General features: G+C 44.3%; 1 protein-coding gene across 2 annotated transcripts; it reads left to right on the top strand.

Annotated features, from left to right (window-relative positions):
• The first annotated feature begins 1,184 nt into the window (after positions 1-1,184).
• Positions 1,185-11,010, top strand: OXGR1 (oxoglutarate receptor 1). 2 transcript variants are annotated; one of them, XM_065902165.1, is made up of 2 exons: positions 1,185-1,224; positions 8,414-11,010. In XM_065902165.1, exon 2 carries the CDS (start codon positions 8,430-8,432, stop codon positions 9,441-9,443), a length of 1,014 nt encoding a protein of 337 aa, XP_065758237.1. In that variant the 5' UTR covers positions 1,185-1,224; positions 8,414-8,429; the 3' UTR covers positions 9,444-11,010. The 2 variants fall into 2 exon arrangements, with proteins under 2 accessions (XP_065758237.1, XP_065758236.1); XM_065902164.1 differs by having other exon boundaries at positions 8,357-11,010.
• Positions 11,011-14,479: the final 3,469 nt, after the last annotated feature.

The raw sequence follows: 14,479 nt of genomic DNA, 5'->3' as shown, positions 1-14,479 counted from the left end.
ATCAAATATTTTCACATTTCGTGCTACCATTAGCACTGTCCACCTCCAGAACTGTTTTCATCTTTCAAAACTGAACTCTGTACCCATTAAACAAACCCATCCCATCCCTTCTACTTCCAGCCCCTGGCAACCACCATTGTATTGACATTTTCTGTCTCTATGCATTGGACTATTCTAAACATCTCATGTAAGCAGAATCATACTTTATTTATCTTATCGGGACTGGCGTATTTCACTGAATGTAATGTCCGCAAGGTTCATCCATGTTGTAGCATGTGTCAGAATTTCCTTCTTCTCTAAGCCTGAATAAGAGTCCCTTGTATGCACATACTACTTTTTACTTATCCATCCATCCACCTGTGGACATTTGAGCTGCTTCTACATTTTGGCTACTCTAAATAATGCTGCTATGAACGTGTGTGTATCCATATCTCTTTGAAACTCTATTTTTGATTCTTTGGGGGAATATACCCAGAATGGAACTGTTGGATCATGTGGTCATTTTATTTTTAATTTTTTTGAGAAACCATCATGCTGTTTTCCAGAGCATCTTCACCGGTGTACATTCCCAGGATTGGATGTTTGTAAATGTCCTTTCCACACCTAAAATTATAGGACCCAATACCTGTTTTTAAATAATCCCTTTGAGCCATTTCCTCTTTACCCCGACATTCTGATCACCAAGGGAAAATGCCCAAGCATCTTTTACTTGGGCAAGCTTCTGGTGATCTTTCTCTTACAATGGACCTGGGGCGAGAAACCCTCCTGCCAGGTTGCGTTTCAGTTCAGTTCAGTTCAGTTCAGTTGCTCAGTCTTGTCCAACTCTTTGCGACCCTATGGGGTGCAACACGCCAGGCTTCCCTGGCCATCACCAACCCCGAGATGCCTCCTCCGGGAGCCTACAGTATGAACAGTATGAAAAGGCTGTGTGTTGCTCGCTTGTCAATATTCCCTCTGGTCAGTTTCGCGTAAAACAGGCGCGGAGGATGTCCAGAGATCCCGGGGAGCAGAAGCTGATGTCCCTGCGTTGCCCATGAACGTGGATGACGGAGGATGCTGTCCTCTGCGGGCTGGGCTGGACCTGGGCGCGCACCTGCGGCGCGGGCTCCCGCGGTGGGAGGGACGGGGGCGGCGCGCTGCCTCTGCTGGGACCGTCCCGCCGCCAGGGCGCAGCCGCGCTCCGACGGCCACTGGGGCGCACGGCGGCCGCGCCTGGGGTACCAGGTGAGCCGCGACCTGGGCGAGCTGGGCTCGGGAGGGAGGGAGCCGGCTGTGGGGGGGACCCGCGCTCATCCGGGAAAGGGGACCTGGGATGCGGGATGCCCCCACCCAGAGGGAACAGAGCCTCCGCGCCAGTCTCTGCTGCAGGACCCAGCGAAGGAGGGAGTCCCCGGCCCCCAACTTAACTACAGGTGTAGCACCCTGCGTCGTGGCTTGGAGGAGGGACGCACCTGGGGGCAATTAAAGCCTAGAATGGCCAGAGATTTGTCTCAGGGAGACCTGGAGAAGTTCCTGACTGTAGGTTTCCTCTCTTACCTGTTTCAAGACCGAGCGTTGGGACTCTGGGGGCAGGAAGTTCCTCTCTGACATTGGTTGGCTCCCCGCTCCGGATGCGTTCTTAGCTCACACTGTGTGTTTCTGGACTTTATAGTATTAACAAAGTCCAAAGACGCTGTCTGGCAAACCCCACCACAAACAAGCGGACAAACACATTTCCCCCTGAAATACTTCTAGTATATCTTGTTTTATTTCCTTGCTCTAGATTAAGCGAACTAATACGATCTCTAAAGCTCCAGATTGTATGTAAAACTTGTGTGTGTCTTTATGGGCATTTCCATAGATTTTCTTTAAGTGGAGAATATCAAAGATCAAATAGCTAAAATCACATCTTTGGGCTCCATCAGCATGGCAGGTCCTGAGGCTTTTCAGGGTACTGGACTTGCAGATGCTCCTCTGAAATTTTGGGTTTGTGGGAAGAGTTGGGGAAAGGGGGTTCCTTCAGGGTCCAGGGCAGACAACATTCACCCTCATCACAAAGGAAGGCTAAGAGTTGTTCTGTTTTCCACTAGTAAAAAATTCAACTAGTTTATAAATATGTAGATTAGGAAACTGGAGCTTTCCAGGCGGCACTAGTGGTAAAAGAACCTGCCTGCCAATGCAGGAGACATGAGAGATTCAGTTCAATCCCTGGGTTGGGAAGATCCCCCAGAGGAGGAAATGGCAACCCACTGGCAACCCACTCCTTTATTCTTGCCTGGGAAATCCCATGGATGGATGAGCCTGGTAGGCCACAGTCCATGGGGTCACAAAGAGTCAGACACGGTTGAGCGTCTCACTTCCAGTATTCTCGCCTGGAGAATCCCATGGACAGAGGAGCCTGTCCATAGGGTCTCAAAGAGTTGGATACAACTGAAGTGACTTAGCATGAAGACATGCACACACAGATAAGGATACCAGGATGAACCTTTGTGAATGAAAGGTATATCCAAGGTTTCTCTTGGTAACCACATGCAACCGCAGCTGCAGGGTTTCAGAGGACTTGGGGAGGGTGAGAGGGGCAGGGTCAGCAATGGATGGTAGCTTAGCCTTAGAGCAGCACTAGGAAAACCCAGGGTGTGCTGTGGGGAACTGCAGAGGAGTCGGGGGGAGGGTAGGATAGGAGTTTGCTAAAAAATTCTCAGCTACCCAAGAAAAATCACATTGCATCTTGCATCCCACTGGACTTGTTCCCTCCAACAGTCCTCCATGGATGCAAAGCAGTATATGCGGCCCTGTGAGTAGACGCCATGTCTGGTCCTGCCTTCTTTATCCACAAAAGCTTGCAATCCCAGTCTATGAGGTCTGTGGGTAGGCTGGTCTTGAACTGGAGGTCCTGAGCTGTGCGTTTTGAAAACATTGACATCCTACAGTTTGCCTTAAGCCCTTGCAATCTCTTCCCACTTTTAGAGAAAAAAAGTAGAGGCTAAAATAATGGGGTTTTCCATTTTAAGAAAATTCCCGAATCTTTGGTGCTGGCTTTTATTTGTGTGCTGTCTAGTTTAGTTGAAACATATCTGTCTGGATTTGTTGAAGCTTGATAGATTATTATCTCTAGTTTATAGAGAGTCTGGTAGTCCTAGCTGGTCTGTAACCTCCCTACGACTGAGATCAGCTGTTGTGGTCAAGGGTAGGGAATAGACTGCATTATTCTACAATGTCCTTTGAATGGACATGGCTCCTTTGTGGCAGCCTGGTGCTTTGGTAGCAGTTGTGAATTGCACAGGACTCCAGGACTGTTGAGGAAAGAAATCGCCTCATTTTACTTGGCTCACAGCCCCGACTAGTTTTTGCCTCCTGTTCTTAACCTCACACGTGTTTGGTAAACTCAAACTGTTCTCTCAGTGAGGTTTAAGGGATGGAGGTGACATTTCTCAGTCAGTCACTCTTCAATAAATCCCACATTGAACTGTTGCTTTTAAAAACAATGAGGTAGTTGTTTCTACCTACAGCCTGCCTTTTCCTGATATGATTATGCTTTAAAATGGACCCATTAATGTGGCAGGGGTTTATTTGCAATGACAGAAATTAATTTTGCTCCTTCCTTGAAAGCCATTAAAAGAACCAAACTTTTTTTTTAAATAACAGTTGCTGCTTCACTAGCTTTTCGGCACAAGATAAATTTAGCTGATGTTACTCATGATTCTTTTATTCACAAATGTTTATTGAGGCCCTCAATGTGTCAGCCCCTGGGGTAGGAGGTGACTTCTTGTTTCTGCTTTCAAGGAGTTGATAGATAGGCAATGAGGTCTTGAATCTGGACTTGCTAAGAACAGATTTCAGGAAGTGCTGCTTCGGGGACTCCCTGGCTGTTTTCTTTGGGGTCTAAATGACTGCCTTCTATCCATGCATGAGCACATTATGGCTTTTGGCCAAGGGACAGGCTGTGGTCCTCTGGCCTCACAGCATCCTTGCTGGTCAGCAGTGCCTGACTCCTATCACCCTGAGTGCTGTGTCCATGATAGTTCTGCCAGTAGCATCGTCCCTGAGGGTAAACTAACTGGACCAGGGGAAACACATTCACGTTGGATGAGTAATATATGGTCCCAGGGAGCATTCAGGCTTCCCTGGTAGCTCAGATGGTAAAGAATCTGCCTGCAATGCAGGAGACACAGGTTCAATCCCTGGGTCAGGAAGATCCCCTGGAGAAGAGAATGGCAACCCACTCCAGTCTTCCTGCCTGAGGAGTCCCATGGATAGAAGAGCCTGGCAGGCTACAGTCCATGGAATTGTCAGAGTTGGACACGACTGATCGACTAACACTTTCACTTTCAGGGAGCGCTGGCCTCTTGAGTGAGGATTCTGACAACTGCCCTCCCCACCTCTGGTAGGTTCCTATCCTTGAGCTATTCTTGCCCCAGTTCATTCACAGTAAAAGTGATAGAGGTTTAATGCATTCTGAGGTTTCTCCTGAAATCCCTTGAACTCTGTCAGATCCCACTGCCTTTGCAATGCTGTTTTCTTTGCGTAGAACTCCTTCCTCTCCTCTTGCCTGTTTCCTGAAAAGCTGAAATGTTCCCTCTTAGATGATGTTCCTTTAGGGCCCTGTCCAGTCCCCATGTAGCTGATCCCTTTCCTTTTTGTAATATGTTGAAAGTCAAAGGGTTAGTCACTCAGTCGCATCTGCCTCTTTGTGACCCCATAGACTGTAGCCCATCAGGCTCCTCTCTCCACAGAATTCTCCAGGCAAGAATACTGGAGTGGGTCACCATTTCCTTTTCCAGGGGATCTTCCCAAGCCAGGGATCAAACTGGGGATTCCTGCATTGCCAATTCTTTACCATCTGAGTCACCAGGGAAGCCCTTGTTATATCAGTAACCTTGCACTATTCATGTATCAAAGGACTTAGCAATTAACATGTGAAAGTCGCTCAGTCATGTCTGGCTCTTTGCGACCCCATGGACTATACAGTCCATGGAATTCTCCAGGCCAGAATACTGGAGTGGTTAGCCTCTCCCTTCTCCAGGGGATCTTCCCATCCCAGAGATCAAACTCAGGGCTCCCGCACTGCAGGTGGATTCTTTACCAGCTGAGCCACAAGGGAAATCCAAGAATACTAGAGTGGGTAGCCCATCCCTTCTCCAGTGAATCTTCCTGACCCAGGAATCAAACTGGGGTCTCCTGCATTGCAGGAGGATTTACCAACTGAGCTATCAGGGAAGCCCCTAGCAATTAACAGCTACCATTTATTGAGTGCTTGTGAGAGTTGGATGGTGAAGAAAGCTGAGCACCAAAGAACTGATGCTTTTGAACTGTGGTGTTGGAGAAGACTCTTGAGAGTCGCTTGGACTGCAAGAAGATTAGTCCTGGGTGTCCACTGGAAAGACTGATGTTGAAGCTGAAACTCCAATATTTTGGCCACCTCATGTGAAGAGTTGACTCATTGGAAAAACCCTAATGCTGGGACGGATTGGGGGCAGGAGGAGAAGGGGACGACAGAGGATGAGATGGCTGGATGGCATCACCGACTCGCTGGACATGGGTTTGGGTAGGCTGCAGGAGTTGGTGATAAACAGGGAGGCCTGGCATGCTGCAATTCATGGGGTCGCAAAGAGTTGGACACGACTGAGCGACCGAACTGAACTGAACTGAACTATTATGTGTCCAAGTGTTTTTCTTGTCTTTTTGGGTAGTGGTGGTGGTGGTATATTGACAGTTCTATGAGGCAGAGTTGTACTTTGTTAAAATAATTTCTCTGTCCATCTCCCCAAGTAGGCTGTGATAGTGGCTTGTACATCTGTGCATGTTATTCATTTGGTATCTCTAGGATCTGGCAGACTGCCTAATTAATACACAGTGGGCACTGCATAAATATGTAAGTGGATACATTTTACCAACAGCTATTTACATCTGAATAATAAGCTAATTGTAAGTAATTCTTCTTTTAAATGAACTTCATGCTGAAATACACAGTCAAAATTTAGGCAAACACTGATAAGCAAGAAGAAGAAAGTTAAAGTGCAACTCCCCCTCCTTCCCAGAACTGGAGAGTGTAAGCAACTTGCTTAGGGACACACAACTCCTCTTTGACTGAACAGAGTCAAGGTCAGGTCCTCTGGTTTACTGCAGTCTATCTCTTAACACTGCATGGAACTGCTGTTCCTTCTTCCCCTTCAAATGCCATGCACCCCCCTCCCCCCCAATACAACATGAACAGATTACATTAAATGGGTTGGAAGAGCTGAAATTTGAAAATGAAATCCACTGGACATATCAAGTTGGAATGCATGAAATCTACATTTAAAAATGTCCAGTATTCAGTCTTTTCATCCCTTTGCACTTCTCATCACACCCCTCATTTAGGGCCATCCAGACTGAAGCAGTTTGGAACATACCTCAACATAATAAAAGCTATATATGACAAACCCACAGCAAACATTACCCTCAATGGTGAAAAATTGAAAGCATTTCCCCTGAAATCAGGAACAAGACAAGGGTGCCCACTCTCACCACTACTATTCAACATAGTTTTGGAAGTTTTGGCCACAGTAATCAGAGCAGAAAAAGAAGTAAAAGGAATCCAGATAGGAAAAGAAGTGAAACTCTTGCTGTTTGCAGATGACATGATCTTCTACATAGAAAACCCTAAAGACTCTACCAGAAAATTACTAGAGCTAATCAATGAATATAGTAAAATTGCAGGATATAAAATTAACACACAGAAATCCCTTGCATTCCTATACACTAACAATGAGAAAACAGAAAGAGAAATTAAGGAAACAATACCATTCACCATTGCAACAAAAAGAATAAAATACTTAGGAGTATATCTACCTAAAGAAACAAAAGACCTATACATAGAAAACTATAAAACACTGATGAAAGAAATCAAAGAGGACACAAACAGATGGAGAAACATACCGTGTTCATGGATTGAAAGAATCAATATTGTCAAAATGGCTATACTACCCAAAGCAATCTATAGATTCAATGCAATCCCTATCAAGCTACCAATGGTATTTTTCACAGAACTAGAACAAATAATTTCACAATTTGTATGGAAATACAAAAAACCTCGAATAGCCAAAATAATCTTGAGAAAGAAGAATGGAACTGGAGGAATCAACCTGCCTGACTTCAGACTCTACTACAAAGCCACAGTCATCAAGAGAATGCATTCTAAGTCAGACAAACGGAGGTTCAAATCCCACCTATGCCACTAGATGTTATCAGGAATAGGTTGCAGTTTTAGTCTCTTCTGTAAAATAGAGATAATAAGAAATACTTCTCAGCTTTTTATCAAGTTTAGAGTTAATACTGTGGTGAAGTGCCTCATGGGTGATTATTTAGTTTTGGTGACTGAATCTTTTTTAAATTTTTATTTTATATCGGAGCATAGTTGATTAATAATGTTGTGTTAGTTTCAGGTATACAGCTAAGTGACTCAATTATACATATACACGTATCCTTTTTCAAATTCATTCCCATTTAGGTTACTCCAGAATGTTGTTCAGAGTTCCCTGTGTTATACAGTAGGTCCTTGGGAGAGGAGTTTGGGATTGACATGTTCAGGGGGGTGCTCAGTCGCTCAATTGTGTCCAGCTCTTTGTGACCCTTTGGACTATAACCCACAAGGCTTCTCTGACTATGGGCTTTTCCAGGCAAGAATACTTGAGTGGGTTTCCATTTCCTCCTCCAGGGCATCTTTCCAACCCAGAGATCGAGCCGGTGTCTCCTGCATCTTCTGCATTGCAGGTGGACTCTTTACCTGCTGAGGCATCAGGAAAGCCCAAGATTGACATGTACACACTGCTATATTTAAAATAGATAGCCTTATACATGATTAATGGTGGATCTTGTTGTGGGTAAGTCTCTAATGGTGATACCTTAGAGCTTGCCCCAGTAGCAGCCTGCTAAGTTGTTTTTTCACAGCTACACGTGGGTTTTTCCACTCAAATCCTTCATTTTAATTCTTATGAAGTGAACTGAAAGTCTCTCAGGCATATCTGACTCTTTGTAACCCCATGGATAATATGGGCTGTGGAATTCTCCAGGCCAGAATACTGGAGTGGGTAGCCATTCCCTTCTCCAGGGGATTTTTCTCAACTCAGGGATCAAACCCAGGTCTTCCGCATTGCAGGTGGATTCTTGGTCAACTGAGCCACCAGGGAAGCCCTTTTCACAGCATTTAACTTTTATATAATTGTTAGATGCCTTTAGTAACTTGCCTTACAGTCATTTTCTTAGAAATTCAATTTCTTCTCTTTGGAGATTAAAGAGAAAGAAGTGGCCAATTGAGGCTGTTCAAGCAATTTTTGTTTAAAAGTGGATCATAGTTTTCATTACCCTACCATTAATGTTTTCTATTTTCCTTTATCAGTGAGTTACTTTCTCTTGGTCCGTATTGCCAAACTGAACTCTCTTGTTTTCTTGCAAGATGAAAGGAGACAGCCATGAATGAGCCACTAGATGATTTTGCAAATGCCTCTGATTTTCCCGATTATGCAGCTGCTCTTGAAAATTGCACCAATGAAAATATCCCCCTCAAGACGCACTACCTCCCTGTTATTTATAGCATCATCTTCCTGGTGGGTTTTCCCGGAAATGTGATAGCCATCTCCACGTACATCTTCAAAATGCGGCCCTGGAGAAGCAGCACCATCATCATGCTGAACCTGGCCTGCACCGACCTGCTGTATCTCACCAGCCTTCCCTTCCTGGTTCACTACTACGCCGGTGGAGAACACTGGGTCTTCGGGGACTTCATGTGCAAGTTCATCCGATTCGGCTTCCACTTCAACCTGTATAGCAGCATCCTCTTCCTCACCTGCTTTAGCATCTTCCGCTACTTTGTCATCATTCACCCCATGAGCTGCTTCTCCATCCACAAAAAGCGATGGGCCGTGGTGGCCTGTGCGGTGGTGTGGATCGTGTCGCTGGTGGCCGTCATTCCCATGACCTTCCTGATCACAGCCACCACCAGCACCAATAGATCCGCCTGCCCTGACCTCACCAGCTCGGATGACCTCACGACCATCAAATGGTACAATCTAATTTTGACCGCCACCACTTTCTGCCTCCCCTTGGTGATAGTGACGCTCTGCTATACAATGATTATCTACACCCTAACTCAAGGACCTCAGATGCACAGCTGCCTGAAGCAGAAAGCACGCAGGCTCACCATTCTGCTGCTTCTCGTGTTTTATATATGCTTTTTGCCCTTCCATATCTTGAGGGTCATTCGGATCGAATCTCGCCTGCTTTCCATTAGCTGCTCCACTGAGCATCAGATCCATGAAGCGTACATCGTTTCAAGACCGCTAGCTGCCCTGAACACCTTTGGTAACCTGTTACTGTACGTGGTTGTCAGCAGCAACTTCCAGCAGGCTGTGTGCTCCATGGTGAGGTGCAGAACAGGTGGGGACCTGGAGCAGGGAAAGAAAGTCAGTCAGTCAAACAACGCTTGAAACGCTCCATATCTTCCGCCAGGATGAAATGTTGATAATTTAATTATAACTTCTAAGAAGTCCGGACTGTCTCCCTCAGTGGAATTCTCAGTCAATATTGTGCACTCAGGTCATCGTGTCCCAAAGCCAGGGTGGGGCTGCTGTGAGTTCTTTGCAATCTGTTTATTGAGATCTCCCCTTGGGTAGATATAAGAATGGGATACACGCATATCAGTAAAGAATTCAGATGCAGAGTTGGAACCATGGGAACTCAGGGCTCTCTGGGAGGACATCTAGTCTCACCAGCTTTATATATATATATAAATTATATATTTATATTATATAAATATATATATTTATATATAAAAATATAAATATTATATATATATATAATTACACACACATAGTTTATTGTTGCTGTTGTTTAGTTGATAAGTCATATTTGACTCTTTTGCAACTCCAGGAACTCCCACCAGGTTCCTCTGTCCATGGGATTTCCCAGGCAAGAATACTGGAGTGGGCTGCCATTTCCTTCTCCAGGGGATCTTCCTGATCTGGGGATCAAACATGCATCTCCTGTGTTGGCAGGCAAATTCTTTACCACTGAGCCAACCAGTATATATATAAAAATGGAAGTTCACCTACTTGCCATAGATTTAATGCCATGATAAGAGAAAGTCAATCGTCTAACTTTTTTTTTTTTTGTCTTTTTTTGGGGGGAGGGGGCTCAGATCTGTTTGTCATGAGCACCTAAACTACTCAAAGCCTTATTTGTGTATTTTTTAATATTCACTTTTAAAAAACCTCATGTCTTTAAATTTTTTTTTCAAAATTTGCTCTGAGATTACTAAACTGTGCTTTTCACTAGGCTTTAGTCAGTTTTGTAGATTAAAACAACTCAGTGTGATACTCTTGAGACAATTCAAAGATCTCCATGCAAATAGCTAAAACTAATACTTGCAAGATATTTGGGGAATTATGTTTTTATTGTTGTGGATAATTTTAAAAATTGTTATTGAGGGACTTCTCTGGTGGTTCAGTGGTTAAGACTCCATGCTTCCACTGCAGGGGGCACAAATTTGATCCTTGGTTGGGGAGCTAAGATCCTGCATGCTGCCCAGCATGACCAAAAAAATTTTTTTTAATGATTAAAAAAATAAAAACTCTTATTGAATTTATAAAAATTGTCATTTTATTTTAAGTTGTACTAGTAGTTATCAACATTTCTTGGATAAGGAAGAATTGGGGATAATAAAAGTACTTTTCAACATAATGTATATTTTTTCTTTTTTTTTTTTTTGGTCGCTTAGTTGTGTCTGACTCTTTTTGTCGCTTTGGATGTAGCTGGCCAGGCTCCTCTGTCCATGGGATTTTTCAGGCAAGAATACTGGAGTGGGTTTCCATTTCCTTCTCCAGGGGATCTTCCCCACCCAGAGATCAAAACCAAATCTCCTGTGTCTTCTGCATTGCAGGCTGAGCCGTTGGGGAAGCCCCATGTATATACTGAGTATTAAATAAAATCTAGCATTGTTTTGATTTCTGTGAGAAAATATTCTAGGAAATACTGATTCTCCTTAGATACCTTTTGTTTAGTGCCTCTGTTGAAAATATGTCCTCTGTTGTAACAGCTAAAGCTATTTCTGAATTGTGTGTACTTAATTAGCACTAAATGTAAATATTTAAGAAAATGCCTAGTCTGGATACTCGAAACCTTGGTAAATGTGTTGATACAATTAATAAACTAATTTAAAATCACCAAATAGGCTGATAATAGTTTTCTGTGAAAATGCAGCCTTACTGTTCTATTTACTTGAAGCTTATGTTCTCCATATTTATGGTACAAAAATAACTTTAAGAGCCAGTTATGGAATAAGGCTGGAACAGATGATTTAAACAAAGGAGAGGATACCATAGGAACACTTTGTTATTTTGGGGATCTTCTAGAACTTGCCATATTACTCAGACCTAAGTAAGGATGCTTGTTGGGATACTCCAGGTAAGCAGGGGAGAAAGAGGAAGGCCGGCAGCTCTGTACATGAACTTCTCTGGATGATGGTGCCTCTCCACAACCAACCTTCTGGGCCATCTTCTGCTGGGCTTGTGGGATCTTAGTTCCCTGACCAGGGATCAAACTCAGGCCCTCATCAGTAGAAACTTGAAGTCCTATCCTGGGTTGTTGTTGTTGTTTTGTAAATACCACGTGGAATGATTTACAATAGCCAGAACATGGAAACAGCCTAAATGTACATCAATAGAAGAATGGATGGAGAAGATGTGGTACATATATGCAAAGGAATATTCAGTTCAGTTCAGTCGCTCAGTCGTGTCCGGCTCTTTGTGACCCCATGAATCACAGCACGCCAGGCCTCCCTGTCCATCACCAACTCCCAGAGTTGACTCAAACTCATGCCCATTGAGTCGGTGATGCCATCCAGCCATCTCATCCTCTGTCGCCCCCCTCTCCTCCTGCCCCCAATCCCTCCCAGCATCAGGGTCTTTTCCAGTGAGTCAACTCTTCGCATGAGGTGGTCAAAGTATTGGAGTTTCAGCTTCAGCATCAGTCATTCCAATGAACACCCAGGACTGATCTCCTTCAGGATGGACTGGTTGCATCTCCTTGCAGTCCAAGGGACTCTCAAGAGTCTTCAACACCACAGTTCAAAAGCATCAATTTTTTGGTGCTCAGCTTTCTTCACAGTCCAACTCTCACATCCATACATGACCACTATTACTCAACCATAAAAGGGGATGAAATTGGGTCATTTGTAGAGATGTGGATGGACTCAGAGTCTGTCATACAGAGTGAAGTAAGTCAGAAGGAGAAAAACAAATACTGTATATTAACATATATATGTTGAATCTGAAAAAAAAAAATCAGTATAGACGATCTTATTTGCAAAGCAGATGGAGACACAGACATAAAGAACAAAGGTATGGGGGAGAGAGGGAGGTGGGATGAATCAGAAGATTTGGATTGACATATATACACTATTGATGCTATGTATGGAATAGGTAGGGGCTTCCCAGGTGTCTTATATGGTAAAGTGTCTGCCTGCAATGTGGAAGACCCGGGTTTGATCCTTGGGTTGGGAAGATTCCCTGGAGAAGGCAATGGCAACCCACTCCAGTACTCTTGCCTGGAGAATCCCATGGACGGAGGAGCCTGGTATGCTCCAGTCCATGGGGTCGCAAAGAGTTGGACACGACTCAGCGACTTCCCTTTCACTTTTCATGAAATAGCTAAGTGACGAGAACATACCACACAGCACAGGAAACTCTTCTCAGTGCTCTACAGTGACCTAAATGGGACGGAAATCCAAAAAAGAGGGAGTATATGTGTACTCACAGTTGGCTCATTTCACTGTGCAGTAGAAACTAACAACACTGTAAAGCAACTACACTCCAATAAAATGTTTTTTTTAAAGCCCTTTCACTTGAGGCCCGACTTTTCCATCTGAGTAGCCACACAGTGTGATTTTTGCTGTTTCTGTTGTTTAGTTGCTCAGACGTGTCTGCTTCTTTTGATACCCCGTGGAGTATAGCCCACTAGTCTCCTCTGTCCATGGGATTCTTCAGGCAAGAACACTGGAGTGGATTGCCATTTCCTTCTCCAGGGGATCTTCCCCACCCAGGGATCAAACCCACATCTCCTGTATTGGTAGGCAGATTCTTTACCACTGCGCCACTCGGGAAGCATGAGTTGCATTCAAATGTCCCCTGGGAAACTGAAAGCTCAGTATTTGTCCTCCCCACAACCTCCACCCATGGATACGCAGCTCCTTTCCTGGGCCATCACCGAAGTGTGACCAGATAGATCAGCCTTTCTACCATCATTGTTATTCTAGCTGTGGACTCAAGCCCCTTGCCTTTCTCTCTATTTCTTATTTCAAAGGTTTCATCCACCAGAGAAAATCCACCTCAGTCTCCTTCATCTCAATCTCAACTTGTCACTGTAGCTTCTTTTATCCTTTTCCTTCTTCCCACCAATGTACAGAACAACAAATCATCTCTCTTTCTAATGCTCATTCCTCCCACTGTGCCTTTGGTCCTTATTCTGCTCTCTTAGGGACTTGTGCCAACACTCAATCCCACTTTCTCAGATTTTTAACATCTTTATTACCCTGACTAGTTGACCTTAGCTGAGGAACATGCATCATTTTCCTTTATCCTCAGAATTCCTTCGCTTGATTCAGCAGTTCTGTCATTCTCTTATCTGACCGATTCCCTGCAGTTGTGGGTCAGGTACAGATGACTCTCTGCCCTCCAGGGTTCTGCTGATAGAATGTAATCACAACGATCCAAGCTAAATTAGATTCAAAGGGTCACTTTTCTTTTCCAGAGTAAAGCGTTGTGCGCAAATTGTGCTGGAGGATGCAGTTTGGAACTGAAGCCAAAAAAGAGATTGATGATACTTCTGAAACTAGAATGGGACCTGAATGCCCTTTGCCCAGTTCTCCCAGTTGTAGGCAGGGAAAGAGTATGAACAGAAGAGCCAAGCTCTGGCTGTCTGCCAGAGAGGGAGCTGGCTGGTCTGCCCATAGTCTAGGGACTGGAATCTGCATCCGGACACACCTGCTCTGAACTCAGGAGACATTAACCCCTCCATTTCATCTTTAACTTTGTCACATGTGTGAGGGTGTGCTCAGTCATGTCTGACTCTTTGCGACCACGGACTGTAGTGCACCAGGCTCCTCTGTCCATGGAATTCTCCAGGCAAGAATGCTGGAGTGGGTTGCCATTTCCTTCTCCAGGGGATTTTCCCAACCCAGGGATCAAACCCATGTCTCTTGCATCTCCAGCCTTGGCAGGGAGGTTCTTTACCAATAGCACCACCAGGGAAGGCTTCAAATAACCACAAAAATTAGAGAAATTAACAAGTGACCTCACATAGCCATGCCTTACTTTCACCAAGAATCAGCAACCTACCATCCTTGTTTCATCTATCCTTTCCCATAGATTTTTTCCCCCTAGAACATCCAACAGCTAATCCTAGAAAACAGTAGTTTCACCAATAAATTCTTTCACATTGATCTCATTCAAAACATATGATACCAAAA

The sequence above is a fragment of the Muntiacus reevesi genome, chromosome 11 (assembly GCF_963930625.1).
Source record: "Muntiacus reevesi chromosome 11, mMunRee1.1, whole genome shotgun sequence".
NCBI classification, from domain to species: Eukaryota; Metazoa; Chordata; class Mammalia; order Artiodactyla; family Cervidae; genus Muntiacus; species Muntiacus reevesi.
Note: the sequence above shows the minus strand (reverse complement) of the source record. Positions and strands in the feature narration are given on the sequence as shown.